The sequence below is a fragment of the Eptesicus fuscus genome, chromosome 18 (genome assembly GCF_027574615.1).
Source record: "Eptesicus fuscus isolate TK198812 chromosome 18, DD_ASM_mEF_20220401, whole genome shotgun sequence".
NCBI lineage: Eukaryota > Metazoa > Chordata > Mammalia > Chiroptera > Vespertilionidae > Eptesicus > Eptesicus fuscus.
Window position 1 is genome coordinate 45,270,343 of NC_072490.1, and position 13,834 is coordinate 45,284,176.

At 38.2% G+C, this 13,834-nt stretch overlaps 1 protein-coding gene across 1 annotated transcript in view; it reads right to left on the minus strand.

Moving 5' to 3' along the window:
- DNAH12 (dynein axonemal heavy chain 12) overlaps nt 1–13,834 on the minus strand; it is a 229,555-nt gene that overhangs the window by 57,314 nt on the left and 158,407 nt on the right. The window contains exons 47-52 of the mRNA XM_054729795.1: nt 12,076–12,238; nt 11,338–11,418; nt 10,351–10,527; nt 3,062–3,193; nt 1,817–1,906; nt 1,026–1,166 (exon numbers count right to left, since the gene is read on the minus strand). Coding sequence (XP_054585770.1) covers nt 1,026–1,166; nt 1,817–1,906; nt 3,062–3,193; nt 10,351–10,527; nt 11,338–11,418; nt 12,076–12,238 — 784 coding nt within the window. The remainder of the gene's footprint in view (nt 1–1,025; nt 1,167–1,816; nt 1,907–3,061; nt 3,194–10,350; nt 10,528–11,337; nt 11,419–12,075; nt 12,239–13,834) is intronic.

The window sequence follows — 13,834 nt, forward strand, 5'->3', positions numbered from 1 at the left end:
GAGACATGTTAAATAAATAGATAGAAAGTAGGAAAATCTGCTTTCTACTTTTGACTTTGGAGGAGACCTTGCTGGATACCTCCCTTTAACAGTGAATTAAAATGGTAGTGTGGAGGGGTAGACTGGGAAGTCAGGAAAGAACCTGAATACTGTGGCTTCTGTGCTTAATGGAAAGGATCCAGAAGATTCTACATGTCTTGTGGGTTAAGAGCTTGCAGACCTGGTATGAGACTACTGTGGGGAGGGACAAGAGGCTCAATGGAAGAACATCCCAGATAAAATTAATTTTATTTATTTAACAGGTGTATACAGGTCTACTCCTGTGAAACTAACATTATTAGTAGTACCTACCCAATTGTTACAGCCTGATCACTCATTCTGTACTCTGAGTTTGTTCTAAACACATGTTACCATGTATTTTTACCTGCCTTTTTATTTATATTTCCTGCTTCCCTGGGTAGAATTCTGCAAGCTGCAGTGTTTTCCTGGTCCTCTGCTAGCCAAATTTACAAAATGCTCTTAAAACCATTCTCTGCTCTCCCAGGAAGTTGGCCCCAGGGGCTACTCCATAACAGGTTTCCTATCAATGCATGCCATTGCTTTAGGGGATCTTTCCATGCTCTGCCTCTTAACCCTACTTGGATCTTCTTACTTCTAACGCTTAGAATTAATTTTTTAATCTGTCACTTTGCCCTTGAAGCTTTAGATTTTTCTTTTTTTATGCCCATCCTTCATTAAACTCCAATTCTCTTTTGGCCCAGGTCCCAATGGGTACAGGTCAGTCTGGCCAATTTCAGTGGTCATCCCTGCTCCCACAGCACCAGCACTCACACAGCCCCAACCAGGTATGTCACATGAAAGTATTCTCTTCAGCTACTAGATACTCGATGTCTGATGTCTATGCTTTAGCAGGACAATTCTTTCTGGTAGCACTTTTAGGAAAGTCTTAAATAGCAAATGCATGCATAGATTTTAATTTCTGGGAATGTTTCAATAGAAAATGGATATGTTGATCCTCAAAATACCTTTGCAACTCTGTCATATACTTCCATAGCCATGATCCATTTACACAGACCCTCAGCTGCAGAAGAAGCCTTTGCAATCTTAGGGGGGTCAAACTCAGGGTTTGTTAAATAGTCACCACGAATCTTCTGCATAACATTCACCTACAAAACAAAGATTTAGATCTTAAAGTTTCAACATATATCGCACAATCATAAGGTGAAAAAGAATCACACATAGTAAAAATTTTTCGTATAAAAAAGTTATGTTGTCTTTAAAAACCAGTCAGTACTTCGAAATAATTTGAAAATAAGCATAATTATAGTTGAAATATAAGTCATTTTTGAGCAAAATATCCAAACTTGTTATAGATATTGAGGGAAAATATTTTTTCTAAAATAATTAAAAGACTTTTGTGGATTAAGAAAAGATGAAGACAAGAAGAAAGGACAATTAAACATTAATAAATAAACAAGGGTGCTGATGGAAAAGAATGCTTTATACTTTATCTCACATAAATTTGTGTATCTGATTAATAAATTATTATAAGAAGACACTTAAAATAACTTTTTCATGTCAATATTACACTAAAACAGTAAATTATTAAATGACTTTCAGTGGTTGGAAACAAGAGAGGGTCTATGCATTATGAGAATTCATAGAATAGTAACAAATACAATGTCCCTTTATTTATTATTTTAATCCAAAATGGAATATCTCCTTATGTTTTATATAGTATCACATAATATTAAAGATCTTATACATCTCAGCAAAGTTACATTTAGTAAAAAACAAAAAATTCAATGAAACTCACTGGAATGTTGTCCTTGTCATATTCTTTCAAATCTCTTAAGAAATTCATATCTCCCAGAAGTTTTTTGCTAGGTGCCCAGTAATCAAATATCTATAAATAAAATTTTGCAAACTTATTAAATATATAATTAAAGATGCTTGCTATAAGATTTTTCTTCTTGAAGTTTAAGATATATTTTCCAGAAAAACTATATACTGTGAAAATATTAACTTTTGTCTTCTTGGAAATAAAAGACTCCTCTCCCCAAGATCATATTATATATATATCAAATGTTTAAAATATGAACATGAGATTATACATTAAATTTATTATAAAAATTAAACATTGAAAGAGAAATGATACGTGGTATGTGATTGTTGTACATGAAAATAACTTTGTAAAGTAAGAGCCTATTTATTTTCTTTATTATCTCCAAAGAAGGATAGAATGAAAAAAAAACAAAACACAACACAACAACTCAATTCTCCAATTCAGGGATTCTAACCTAAGTATAAAAACCTAAAAAGAAAGTAAGTCTATAACTTTACTTTAGGATGGATGCTATGCCTTCCTTTTTAAAGGGATATAGCCTTGAATAATAAATGATCTATAAGAAGCTAACTTGTATTGTGAGCTTAGTGTTTGTGAAGCTTTATATATAAGAGCTTTATATGTATTAACTAATCTAATTCTCATATTAATTTTGTGAGGCAAGTACTATGATAACCCTCTTTTTTTCCTTTTATTTATTTATTTTTTGATAACCCTCTTTTTATAGTTTCACAGAGATTAAGCATTTTGCTGAAGGTCACATTACTAATGGGATTGGGATTCCTGAAGACAGGCATTCTGGCCCCAGAGCACATGCTTTTAACAACCTCTCTAGACTGTAACACAGCAGAATTTTGAATGCTCAGAAACAACCCCAATGTGGTTATATATCAGATTTTTGAGAATCCTGGCTGGAAAAGCTCAGGAATTCCAGTGCTCATTCAATCCCAACCCCATGAGATTAGGGAACCCTGCATAGGCAGGAAAGGAGATGGAATCAACTAGATCCACATTTTTCTGATGCCATACTACCTTAGTTTTGCTCTGGAATAAATATAGATAGTGTTTTCCATAATTGATTCTGAATCCATTCAATCTGGAAGACAATGTTTTTTTCCCCTGGACTAGGTACTATTGACATTTAATTTGACAGTAGTTGCTATAAAGTATTCTGTACATTCATGCACATGTTTTAAATCTGTTTCTAGTTATTACCTTTCCTCCAGTTCCTGAAGGATCTGTAATTTTTTCTGGTTTTATATCTTTCATGACACAAATAGCAGCCATAACTAGCTTAACACCAGATGGAGGATTCTTCATTGATTTCACAATTGTAATGTCAGCTGGCTAAATCAAAAGAAAACAGGATATCTTCAGAATAGTTTATTTCTAAATAATAAGCTTTTAAAGTAAAACATCAATTTTCATTTGAAATTGTAATTGTTTTTTGATTTGCATAACTATAATAAACAATATTAACACAGATTAACAGCAATGGTTCTCAAACATCTGGAAGATCATAGATCCTTATGAGAATATTATGACAGCTATAAACCCTCCAGAAAATATATTTTTGCACTTAAACACAAAATTTGTATATAAGCACACACCAAGCCTATACATGGAAGCCAGGTAAAGAACCCAAATTCAGACAAAGACTTAACTCTATATTTTCTTATATGTAATTAGAGGCCCAATGCATGAAATCGTACAAGAGTAGGCCTTCCTTCTCCTGGCTGCCAGCACCGGCTTCCCTCTGGCACCTGGGACGGGGACTTCCCTCTGGCTGCTGGCAGGCACCTGGGACCCGGGCTTCCTTCGCAGCCCTGGCTTCATAAGGAAGGTCATCTGGTCTAATTAGCATATTACACTTTTATTATCATAGATGCTAGAGGCCTGGTGCATGAATTTGTGCACCAGCAGGGTCCCTCAGCCTGGCCTGCAGGATTGGGCCAAAACCGGCTCTTCAACATCCCATGAAAGGTCCCGGATTGCAAGAGGGCACAGGCCAGGCCAAGGGACCCCACTGCTGCACGATCGGGGCTGGGAAGGGATGTGGGAGGTTGGCCAGCTGGGGAGGGACTGCAGGAGGGCTCCAAGGCATGTCCGGCCCATCTCGCTCAGTCCCAATTGGCCGGACCCCAGCAGCAAGCTAACCTACCTGTTGGAGTGTCTGCCCCCTGATGGTCAGTGCACGTCATGGTGACTGGTCAACTGTTTGCCCTCTGGTGGTCAGTGCATGTCATAGCAACTGGTCGACTGGTTGACTGTCTGCCCCATGGTGGTCAGTGCACATCATAGCGAGCGGTTGAGCAGCCTTAGCATACCATTAGCATATTATGCTTTGATTGGTTGAACAGATGATCGGATGACCAGACACTTAGCATATTAGGCTTTTATTATGTAGGATTAGTTTTAACCCCCTCCCCCAAAAATGTAAGAAGAGATAGGTCCCAATTCCAAACTTATTTTTAAAAAAGGTATATATTGTTATGACAGACACAACAGATTCACTTACTTAATATCCACTCCAATATCCTCTGACCTCTCTTGTAATTGCTAGAAAGCTAACAACTATATATTTTAGTTTCCCATGCAGCTAGAGTTGTGAGAGGTCATTCGGTTCCACCATCAGATCACTTGAATGATAAAAGAACTCACAATGAATAAGTGGGGAGATGGGCAGAGTGTGAGACATCTATTTTGCCCACATGGATTATAGTAGAGATGGTGTGGCTCTGTTGGAAGGCACTGCAAGCTTCTGACTCAGAGGGTCCTCTGGTAGACTATTTATGCAATTTGGCTTTGAATCATTCCTGACAGCTCAGCCTATGATCTGTTCTTCAGCTCTTCCAACAATTCTGTAATCCATTTGTAAACTTCCCGAAAAAGTACTATCAGCTTATACTAAATAGAGTCAATTCTCTTCTCTGCAACTGAACCTTAAGTCATATCAAATACAGTATTTGACACCAACAATGGTAAAAGCAACAGACTCACAATGAAATAGCTGGAGGGATTTGAAGACATTAAGAATCCTGTGAGTTTCAGAGAATGGAGTACTGAATGTCCATGATACACAGTGATAAAATAGTTACTTAGATTAATGCTCATGATCATCTACAATGGAGTGCTTATTAAAAACAAGGCTTTGTCAGAATAATTGACTGCTATGATAAACGTCTAAGGAGAAAATGAAGAAAGACCACTGGGTAGAATGTGGCCTTTAAATGTTCCAAAGAGCAGACAGGAAGAAAATAATAAGCTCAGGGTTTTTAATTCCTGACTCACAGCACAGTGAGAGCACTAGGGCATTTCTATAAATGCCCTGAAATAATCTCATGTCTTGCCTGGCTGGCATAGCTCAGTGGTGAGCATCGACCTATGAACCAGTTGAGGCACATGCCTGGGTTGCAGGCTTGATCCCCAGTGTGGGGCATGCAGGAGGCAGCTGATCAATGATTCTCTCTCATCATTGATGTTTTTATCTCTCTCTCCCTTCCTCTCTTAAATCAATAAAAATAAATGATAATAATCTCACATCTTAAAACTACAAGGCATCAGATAGAATTTGATCCTCTGAGATGCTGAATTACCCATAGGTTGAACTCATCATCTTGTCAGGTCTCTTACATAAAAGTTAGGGCACTGATTAGAAAAGAAGGCAAGTAAGTAAATTTAGTTTTTACTCACTACATTATTCTTTGTATTAATTTGCTATGGATATTGAAAACATTTTTATAAATTGGTAGTGGTTCATGGATTGTGGGCAGGCCAATTAGGTCTAGATTTTCTCACTAATTTACATAACAAATACTTAGAGCCCTAGCCGGTGTGGTTGAGTGGTTAGAGTGTCATCCCACACCAGAGGGTTGCGGGTTCAATTCCCAGTCAAGGGCATGTACCTGGGTTGCAGGTTCGATCCCCAGCCCTTTAATATTTCTTTAATATAAGCAAAGCAAAAATAGAGACACTTTTACCATAAATCCTTTCATTATTCTTTCCTATTGATTACAAAGGTTAAATGAATAAATGGCCTGAATCTCTGCCTAAAGTTTTAAAAAAATTTGCAATGTCTAAGTTGTAAATTGCAGAATTGCTTTTTTTTTTTTTTTTTAAATTGGATACAAACAGAGGAACCAAGATGGCGGCAAAATTAAACAACTAAACTGCCGCCTTGCACAACAATTTCAAAAATACAACTAAAAGACAAAACGTCTACCACCCAGAACCACTGGAAAGCTGGCTGAGTGGAAGATTTACAACTAAGAAGAGAAAGGAGCACAAACGCTGAAAAGCTGAGGTATGGAGGTGCGCGAATCGGGCTGGTGGCGGGCGACTGGGCGTGTGGCTTTTCTTCAACCCGAAGGGAGACAAGCTCCCAATCACTCTGAAATCCAGTTTCTGGGGACACTCGGGGGACCCAGACACCTACGGGGAGAAGCTGGACTCTCGGCCATCGGGTGGGAAAGTGAGAGTGACTTTTTTGCAGAGGTGCGCCCAGCAATCATTGTTTACTGCGCTGGAGCGCGGGGCACAGAGACCTGGAAAAGTGGAAAGGCAGAGACGGCTGACGCCAGCCATCGCCGTTTTCCACGCCCTAGCCTAGTGACGCCCTGAGACCCCGCCCCACCCTGAGACCCTGCCCCACACATTCTACAAACCCGCCCAGGCTCCACACAGCGGCTTTTGCATATAAATGGCCTGTTCTGTGGCAGCTCAACCAAATTAACTGCAGCTCCAGTCAGACTGCTCCAAAACTGCCCAAGCAAAGGAGGAGAAAACTAGTCCTTGCTGTAGCTCCTGCTGGGGGACACACAGTACACAAGGGTACACCAAGAGTGTCCACCTCAAGTAACTGGGAGGCTGACCCGTTGAACCAATAGGACACCTAGTACACAAAGCTACCCAACCAACTCAGGGAAGCAGTGAAAATGAGGAGGCAAGGAAACAGATCACAAACCAAAGAGATGGAGGAGAACAAGCGACTGGACATAGAGTTCAAAACCACGGTTATAAGGTTTTTCAAGAATTTCATGGAAAAGGCCAATAAATTCAATGAGACCCTTGAGGATATGAAAAAGGACCAACTAGAAATTAAACATACACTGACTGAGATAAAAAATATTATACAGAGACCCAAAAGCAGACTAGAGGATTGCAAGAATCAACTCAAAGATTTGGAATACAAAGAGGCCAAGGACACTCCTCCAGAGAAGCATGAAGAGAAGAGAATTCAGAAAGTTGAAGATAGTGTAAGAAGCCTCTGGGACAACTTCAAGCGTACCAACAGAATTATGGGGGTACCAGAAGAAGAGAGAGAGCAAGATGCTGAAAACCTATTTGAAGAAATAATGAACGAAAACTTCCCCCACCTGATGAAAGAAATAGACTTACAAGTCCAGGAAGCGGACAGAACCCCAAACAAAAGGAATCCAAAGAGGACCACACCAAGACACATCATAATTAAAATGCCAAGAGCAAAAGACAAAGAGAGAATCTTACAAGCAGCAAGAGAAAAACAGTTAGTTACCTACGGAGCTCCCATACGATTATCAGCTAATTTCTCAACAGAAACCATGCAGGCCAGACGGGAGTGGCAAGAAATATTCAAAGTGATGAATAGCAGGAACCTACAACCAAGACTACTCTACCCAGCAAAGTTATCATTCAGAATTGAAGGGCAGATAAAGAGCTTCACAGATAAGAAAAAGCTAAAGGAGTTCATCACCACCAAACCAGTATTATATGAAATGCTGAAAGGTATTCTTTAAAAAGAGGAAAAAGAAGAAGAAAGATAAAAATTATGAACAACAAATACATATCTATCAACAAGTGAATCTAAAAGTCAAGTGAATTCAAAATCTGAGGAACAGAATAAATTGGTGAACTTAATAGAATCAGAGGCATAGAATGGGAGTGGATTGATAATTCTCAGGGGGAAAGGGGTGTCTGTGTGGGGAGTATGGGAAGAGACTGGACAAAAATCATACACCTATGGATGAGGACAGTGGGGGGGAGGTAAGAGCAGAGGGGGGGTGGGAACTGGGTGGTGGGGAGATACGTGGGGAAAAAGGAGAAACAATTGTAATATGAACAATAAAGATTCATAAAAAAAATAATAAAAGCTTCTGCACAGCAATGGTGGGCAATCAACAGAGTGAAAAAGAATAAAGCCTGTAGAATGGGAGAAAATATTTTCAAACCATATATCTGATAAGGAGTTAATCTCCAAAAATGTAACAGGAACACCTACAATTCCAGAATTAAAAATAAATAATCCTAGTAACCTCATTTAAAAGTGGAGTAAGGACTTGAATAGACCTTTCTCCAAAGAAGACAGAAATGGCTATTAAGAGTAAATATTTTTATATTTGGGGAAAAAAAATTGGATACAAGCATTTTCTGGCTTTGGGCCAACAGAAGCATAAGTTGTTGGTGTTGTTTTTTTTTTAAGTAGTTATTTATCTTTTTAAAAAAATTTTATTGATTTCATAGAGGAAGAGAGAGGGAGAGAGAAAGAGAGAGAGAGAGATAGAAATACCAATGATGAGAGAGAAACATTGATCAGCTGCCTCCTGCATGTCCCCTACTGGGGATCGAGCCTGCAACCCAGGCATGTGTCCTTGACCAGAATCGAACCTGGGACCTTTCAGTTCACAGGCTGACACTCTATCCACTGAGCCAAACCAACTAGGACTAGTAGTAATTTAAATAGATTTTTGTATTAGATCTGAAAATGTTGCCTTTTTAATTGAAAACATATCAATATTTAAATTGTTAACAGCCTTAGGCTGTTAATTTTATGTATGCCATGACAGTGACATACAGTGGGTTTTGATACATGTGATACATGGAATATCGCATTGTGGTAAGGATTTGTCATAACAATAGATTGTTGTGTGCTGTTTAAATAATAACCAATGTATTAAACCAAAGTGTTGGCACACATTAGTACATTTTATGTAAGTTATTTAGAAGTTGCATTCTTTTCTTCATTGGATATATTTTTATGACATCATGAGAAGAAAACAAAGCTATAATAAATTGTCTTTTAAGAAAAATTAAAGTAACTTGGTCTCCGAGGATACATTTAATGTATTGAGAGAATTCAGCAGCCAAGTGTTATTACAGCACCATTGTGATAGCTCTCTGTGTTTTGTTATGAGTTTCTGTTAATCAACAATCTGTTTTTATAGCATAGTTTCTTTCAAGTTATGTTGTTAGAATATTCTGCTTCTGGGATCATGGCTTTTTCTCTGACACTATTGCATCTTTTTAATTCTTCCATAAAATATTTTTTAATTAGAAAAAAAAAAAGAAGGTAGAGAGTGGTCTGAATATACTGAACCACTATACTACACTGGGCCTCCCTAGTCAACATAAGCTATCTTTCTTGCTTCCTTTGATGAGGTTGTTCTGGTCTTGCCTAAAGTCTTATATAATTCTGGCCAGATAGTTCAGTTGGTTAGAGCATCACACGCCAAGGTTGTGGGTTTGATCCCCAGTCAAGGTAGTAGGTTTAATCCCCAGTCAGGGCACATACATGAACCAACCAGTGAATACATAAATAAATGGAACAAACTGACCTCTCTCTCATCACGGAAAAAAAAAAAAAAAAACTATATGAAGTCATATACAACCCACATCTGTATTGGAGATCTTTATGTTCTTCTGTACATGCATGTTCAGGAGGCTGCAGAAGGGTAGCTCCACATTATCTACATATATATCTATATATATAAAAGCCTAAGTGACCATTCTATTGTTCGACCGGTCGACCCGTCACTATGACATGCACTGACCACCAGGGGGAAGACGCTCAATGCACAGGATTGGGATCCCTCCTGTCTTGATGAGCCTTCAGGGATCGGGCTGAAACCAGCTATCTGACATCCCCTGAGGGGTCCTGGATTGCAAGAGGGCACAAGCCAGGCTGAGGGACCCCACTAGTGCATGAATCCATGCACCAGGCCTCTAGTTTAACATATGCCTTCTGGTCCATGTACAGAACTACTTTGACCTCTTGGAGTCTGTTTGTTCCATTTTCATTGGAATATCCTGAATGAAAATTATAAATAATATATGAAAAGCAAAAAATAATATAATATATCAAAGAGGAGCTGTTAAGAGTCAAATTTCAGCCCTGGTTGGGTGGCTCAGTTGTTTGGAATGTCATCCCATACATCAAAAAGGTTGTGGGTTCGATTCCTGGTCAGGCCTCATATGGGAGGCAACTGAGATGTTTCTCTCTCATATCTCTCTCTTTCTCTCTCTCTCTTTCTTTTATCCCCCCACCCCCCACTTCCTCAATCTCTTTTTTTAAAAAATCAGTAAAAACATATCCTCAGGTAAGGACTTAAAAAAAAAAGTCAAATTCAATTTGACTGGACAAAAACAATATAATATCATCCACTGAAATAAAACTACTCCTAATTAAACAAGTATCTGTACACAATTTTACTTTATTGGTGAAACATAAGGTAACTAATGCCAAAGCTTGCCTTTAGTGTATCCAGTGCAGAAAGAGCTGCTTCCAAGGCTGGAATCGCCTCAGCTAAGTCACTTTCACACTCATTTTTCAGAAGTTGGGCTTCTTCAGCCTTTCCACTGGCTATCTCTTCATCTAATTTCACAAACTTTCTTTTTGCTTCTACTTGTGCAGACTCTATCTCAATAACCTAAAGAAAAAAATAAAGACAATTCCTGAAACATTCTATTGCTTTCTCCCTTCTGGAGATAAAATAATGTTTGAAAAGTAGGGAATTTTGAAAGGTAGAAAAGCCCAAGGTAAAATGAGGAGAAATGCAAATACATGTAACCTAATTTGGTAATGGGCTTCCCCCTTCCCTTAAAAAATGAATGAAAGAAACCCGAAGAGATAGCCAATCAAGAGAAAAGGGTAAAGTCCCTAAGATCTAGTGGCAAAAATTGAGGCTTATTTTCTTTGTTAAAATTTATCCTTATTGTTGAAAAGTATTACAGATGTTCCCCTCCCTCCCCCATTGGCCCCCTTCATTCTTCTCCTGCCCCCTCAGTGTTATTTAGAATAGCTAAGATCTGGAAACAGTCCAAGTGCCCATCAGCAGATGAATGGATAAAAAACAACAAAAAACAACAACAAAAAAAACTGTGGTACATTTGTAGCTGTAAAAAAGAAGGATCTTTTACTCTTTGAGACAGCATGGAGGGACCTGGAGAGTATTATGCTAATGAAATAAGCCAGTCAGAGAAAGACAAGTACCACATGATCTCACTTATATGTGGAATCTAATGAACAAAATAAGCTGAAGAACAAAATAGACCCAGATACTTTGAAGCATGCAACAGACTGACTATATTTCAGAGGGAAGGGGTAAGGGGCCAGAAGAGATTATCCAAAGAACTTATGGACACAGACAATAATGTGTTAAGGCTTATTTTCAAAGCTAATTTTACATATTTCAATTGTCTTCTGACATCAATTAAAATAAACATTCACGATACTCTACCTGCATCATATGTGCATTTTCAATTTTAGCTTCCTCCAATTTGGGCTGTAATTGAACAAGCTCCAATTTCATTTCACCAACCTAAATAGACAATTCATCATTAAGTTTTCATAGTTACAATAACTACAGAAACCAAACATAGAAAACCAGAACTTAAATGTATCATAAAGTATTAGGGCCAGAAAATCTTAACTTTTTCTTCCAGTTCTTTACATGATAAAAGAAATAGTGAGAGTATGGCCAATTTCCTTTACAAAATATTTTATCTTCCTTGAGTATATGACAGGGCAGCAGGAGAATGCAGTTGCCACAGAAGAAATGCAGATAGAAAAGAAGGTGGCAGCTTGGAGTATCCCTGTTATACTATTGCTTACATTGAAATAATGCTAATAAGCATTAGAAGTACTTGACTCATTTTTTTAAAAAAACACCAATCTTTTATTTTGCCAGCCATTAAAATAAAAAGTCAACCCAGACTTCTTATATTCTCTCCAAATTCCAAAAAAATGAAGACTAAAACAAGATGTATCTGAGTCTGTGCGGTCTGGGTAACTTAGTAAACTTCTCTAAAACTCACTTTAATCATCTGTAAAATATAGATCATAAAAGTTTTTACCTCATGGAGTTGTTATGAGAGATAATTGAAGGAATACATGTGAAACATATAACACAGTGCCTGGCCCATATTATTTCTTACATTTCCTATTATATATTACCATTTTGAGCTGTCAAATGTACCTGAGATTCAGCAAAAGCTAGCTGGTCAAGCCCATTCACATATCTTTGTTTTGCTTCCACAACAGCTTGTCGCTTCTGAGTCAAAAGCTGTCGAAATGAGGCAATAAGTTCAAGATAAGAAGTAGCAGTAACATAGTTATGTCGTCCTAACTCCTGCAAGAACCTAAAAGAGAGGCAGATCATATATCTTAATATAAGTAATAGGCTTCAGAAAGTAAGAAGTAAATTCAACATAGCATTAACAACAAGCATTTAAGAATAAAGGTTAATTTTTAAAATTAAAAAAATTTATATGTTTTTATTGATTTTTAGAGAGATGAAGGAAGAGAGAAACATCATCAATTGACTGCCTCCTGCACACCCCCTACTGGGATTGAGCCTGTAACCTGGGCATGTGCCTTGACAGGGAATCGAATCATGACCTCCTGGTTCCTAGGTTGACGCTCAACCACTGAGCAACACCGGCTGGGCGAAGTTAATTTTATTTAGAGGATGCTGAGTAATTGAGTTCTAGAATTCTACACATAACCACATTCCAATTTCTTATCTACAAAATATCAAATAGCAATGATGTATTTAAAAAGCACAAATCAATAGATCTGTATCAAAGGTGAACTAAGCAAGAAAGATATAGGCCTTTTTACATGTTTCATAAGCCATGAAGATCTAACCCTGTAAGGGACCCAAGATATTGTGTAAGTATAGTAGGAAAGGGGATTGCAGATAGGATAGTAAGAATGAGTCATCATTCTTTGCACAAGTGTGTCACTTGTCAGCTGAATGGGGTATGGCCAAGAAGTATGAGATTACTACACATACAAACAGAAACAATGAAAGCAATGATGTTTCATGGCAAGTATGTAGACTAGAGCCCTCTCCTTGATGCAACTGTCCAAGCCAACCATGCTACCTGGATAGGCAATATACTCTATTCTATAGAGATATGAGCACTTGGGCTTATGCACCTTTGAAATGAAGATCTCAGAGATTAACAGAGGTAAAACAGACACTTTTGAAGTATCCACAGCCTACCAATCAGCTCCCTTTATCTGAGAACTTCCATTCAGTGCCCCATAGCAATGTTGGTTCTGTGAAAATTGCTATCCTAACTATAGCTGATCAGACCAGAGTTGGACACTGGAGACAAATGAGGCTAATCACATTTTGGAACAAATTTGGAATGGGGAGTTGGAAACAGGCAATCAGTCTCTGCCTATAGCTGGAATTGCAAGAAGTAAATTGAGAATTGAGAGGCAGCCAGTTTCCTCCATATGCCCTGGGAAGCAGAAAATTCAGTCTACAAAGAGAAAGAAGTAAGTAGATGCCCAGACAAAAGCAGGAATGAGAAATAGAGAAAAGGCAGTTCTGGTTTTAGAACGGCTTTCTAATTCCTGCTTCCAGTCACTTCTGAGACCCAGCTGAATTCTTTCCCTTAAGCTTTGTCAGACACCTCTGTATCTTTATGATAAAGTCCACCCCGTTTTTAAAAATATATTTTATTGATTTTTTACAGAGAGGAAGAGAGAGGGATAGAGAGTTAGAAACATCGATGAGAGAGAAACATCGATCAGCTGCCTCTTGCACACCCCCTACTGGGGATGTGCCCGCAACCAAGGGACATGCCCTTGACCGGAATCGAACCTGGGACCCTTGAGTCCGAAGGCTGACGCTCTATCCACTGAGCCAAACCGGTTTCGGCAAACTCCCCTTTTTTTGTTAAAGCTAGATCAAGTAGCTTTCTATGCAAGCTGAGGGTGTT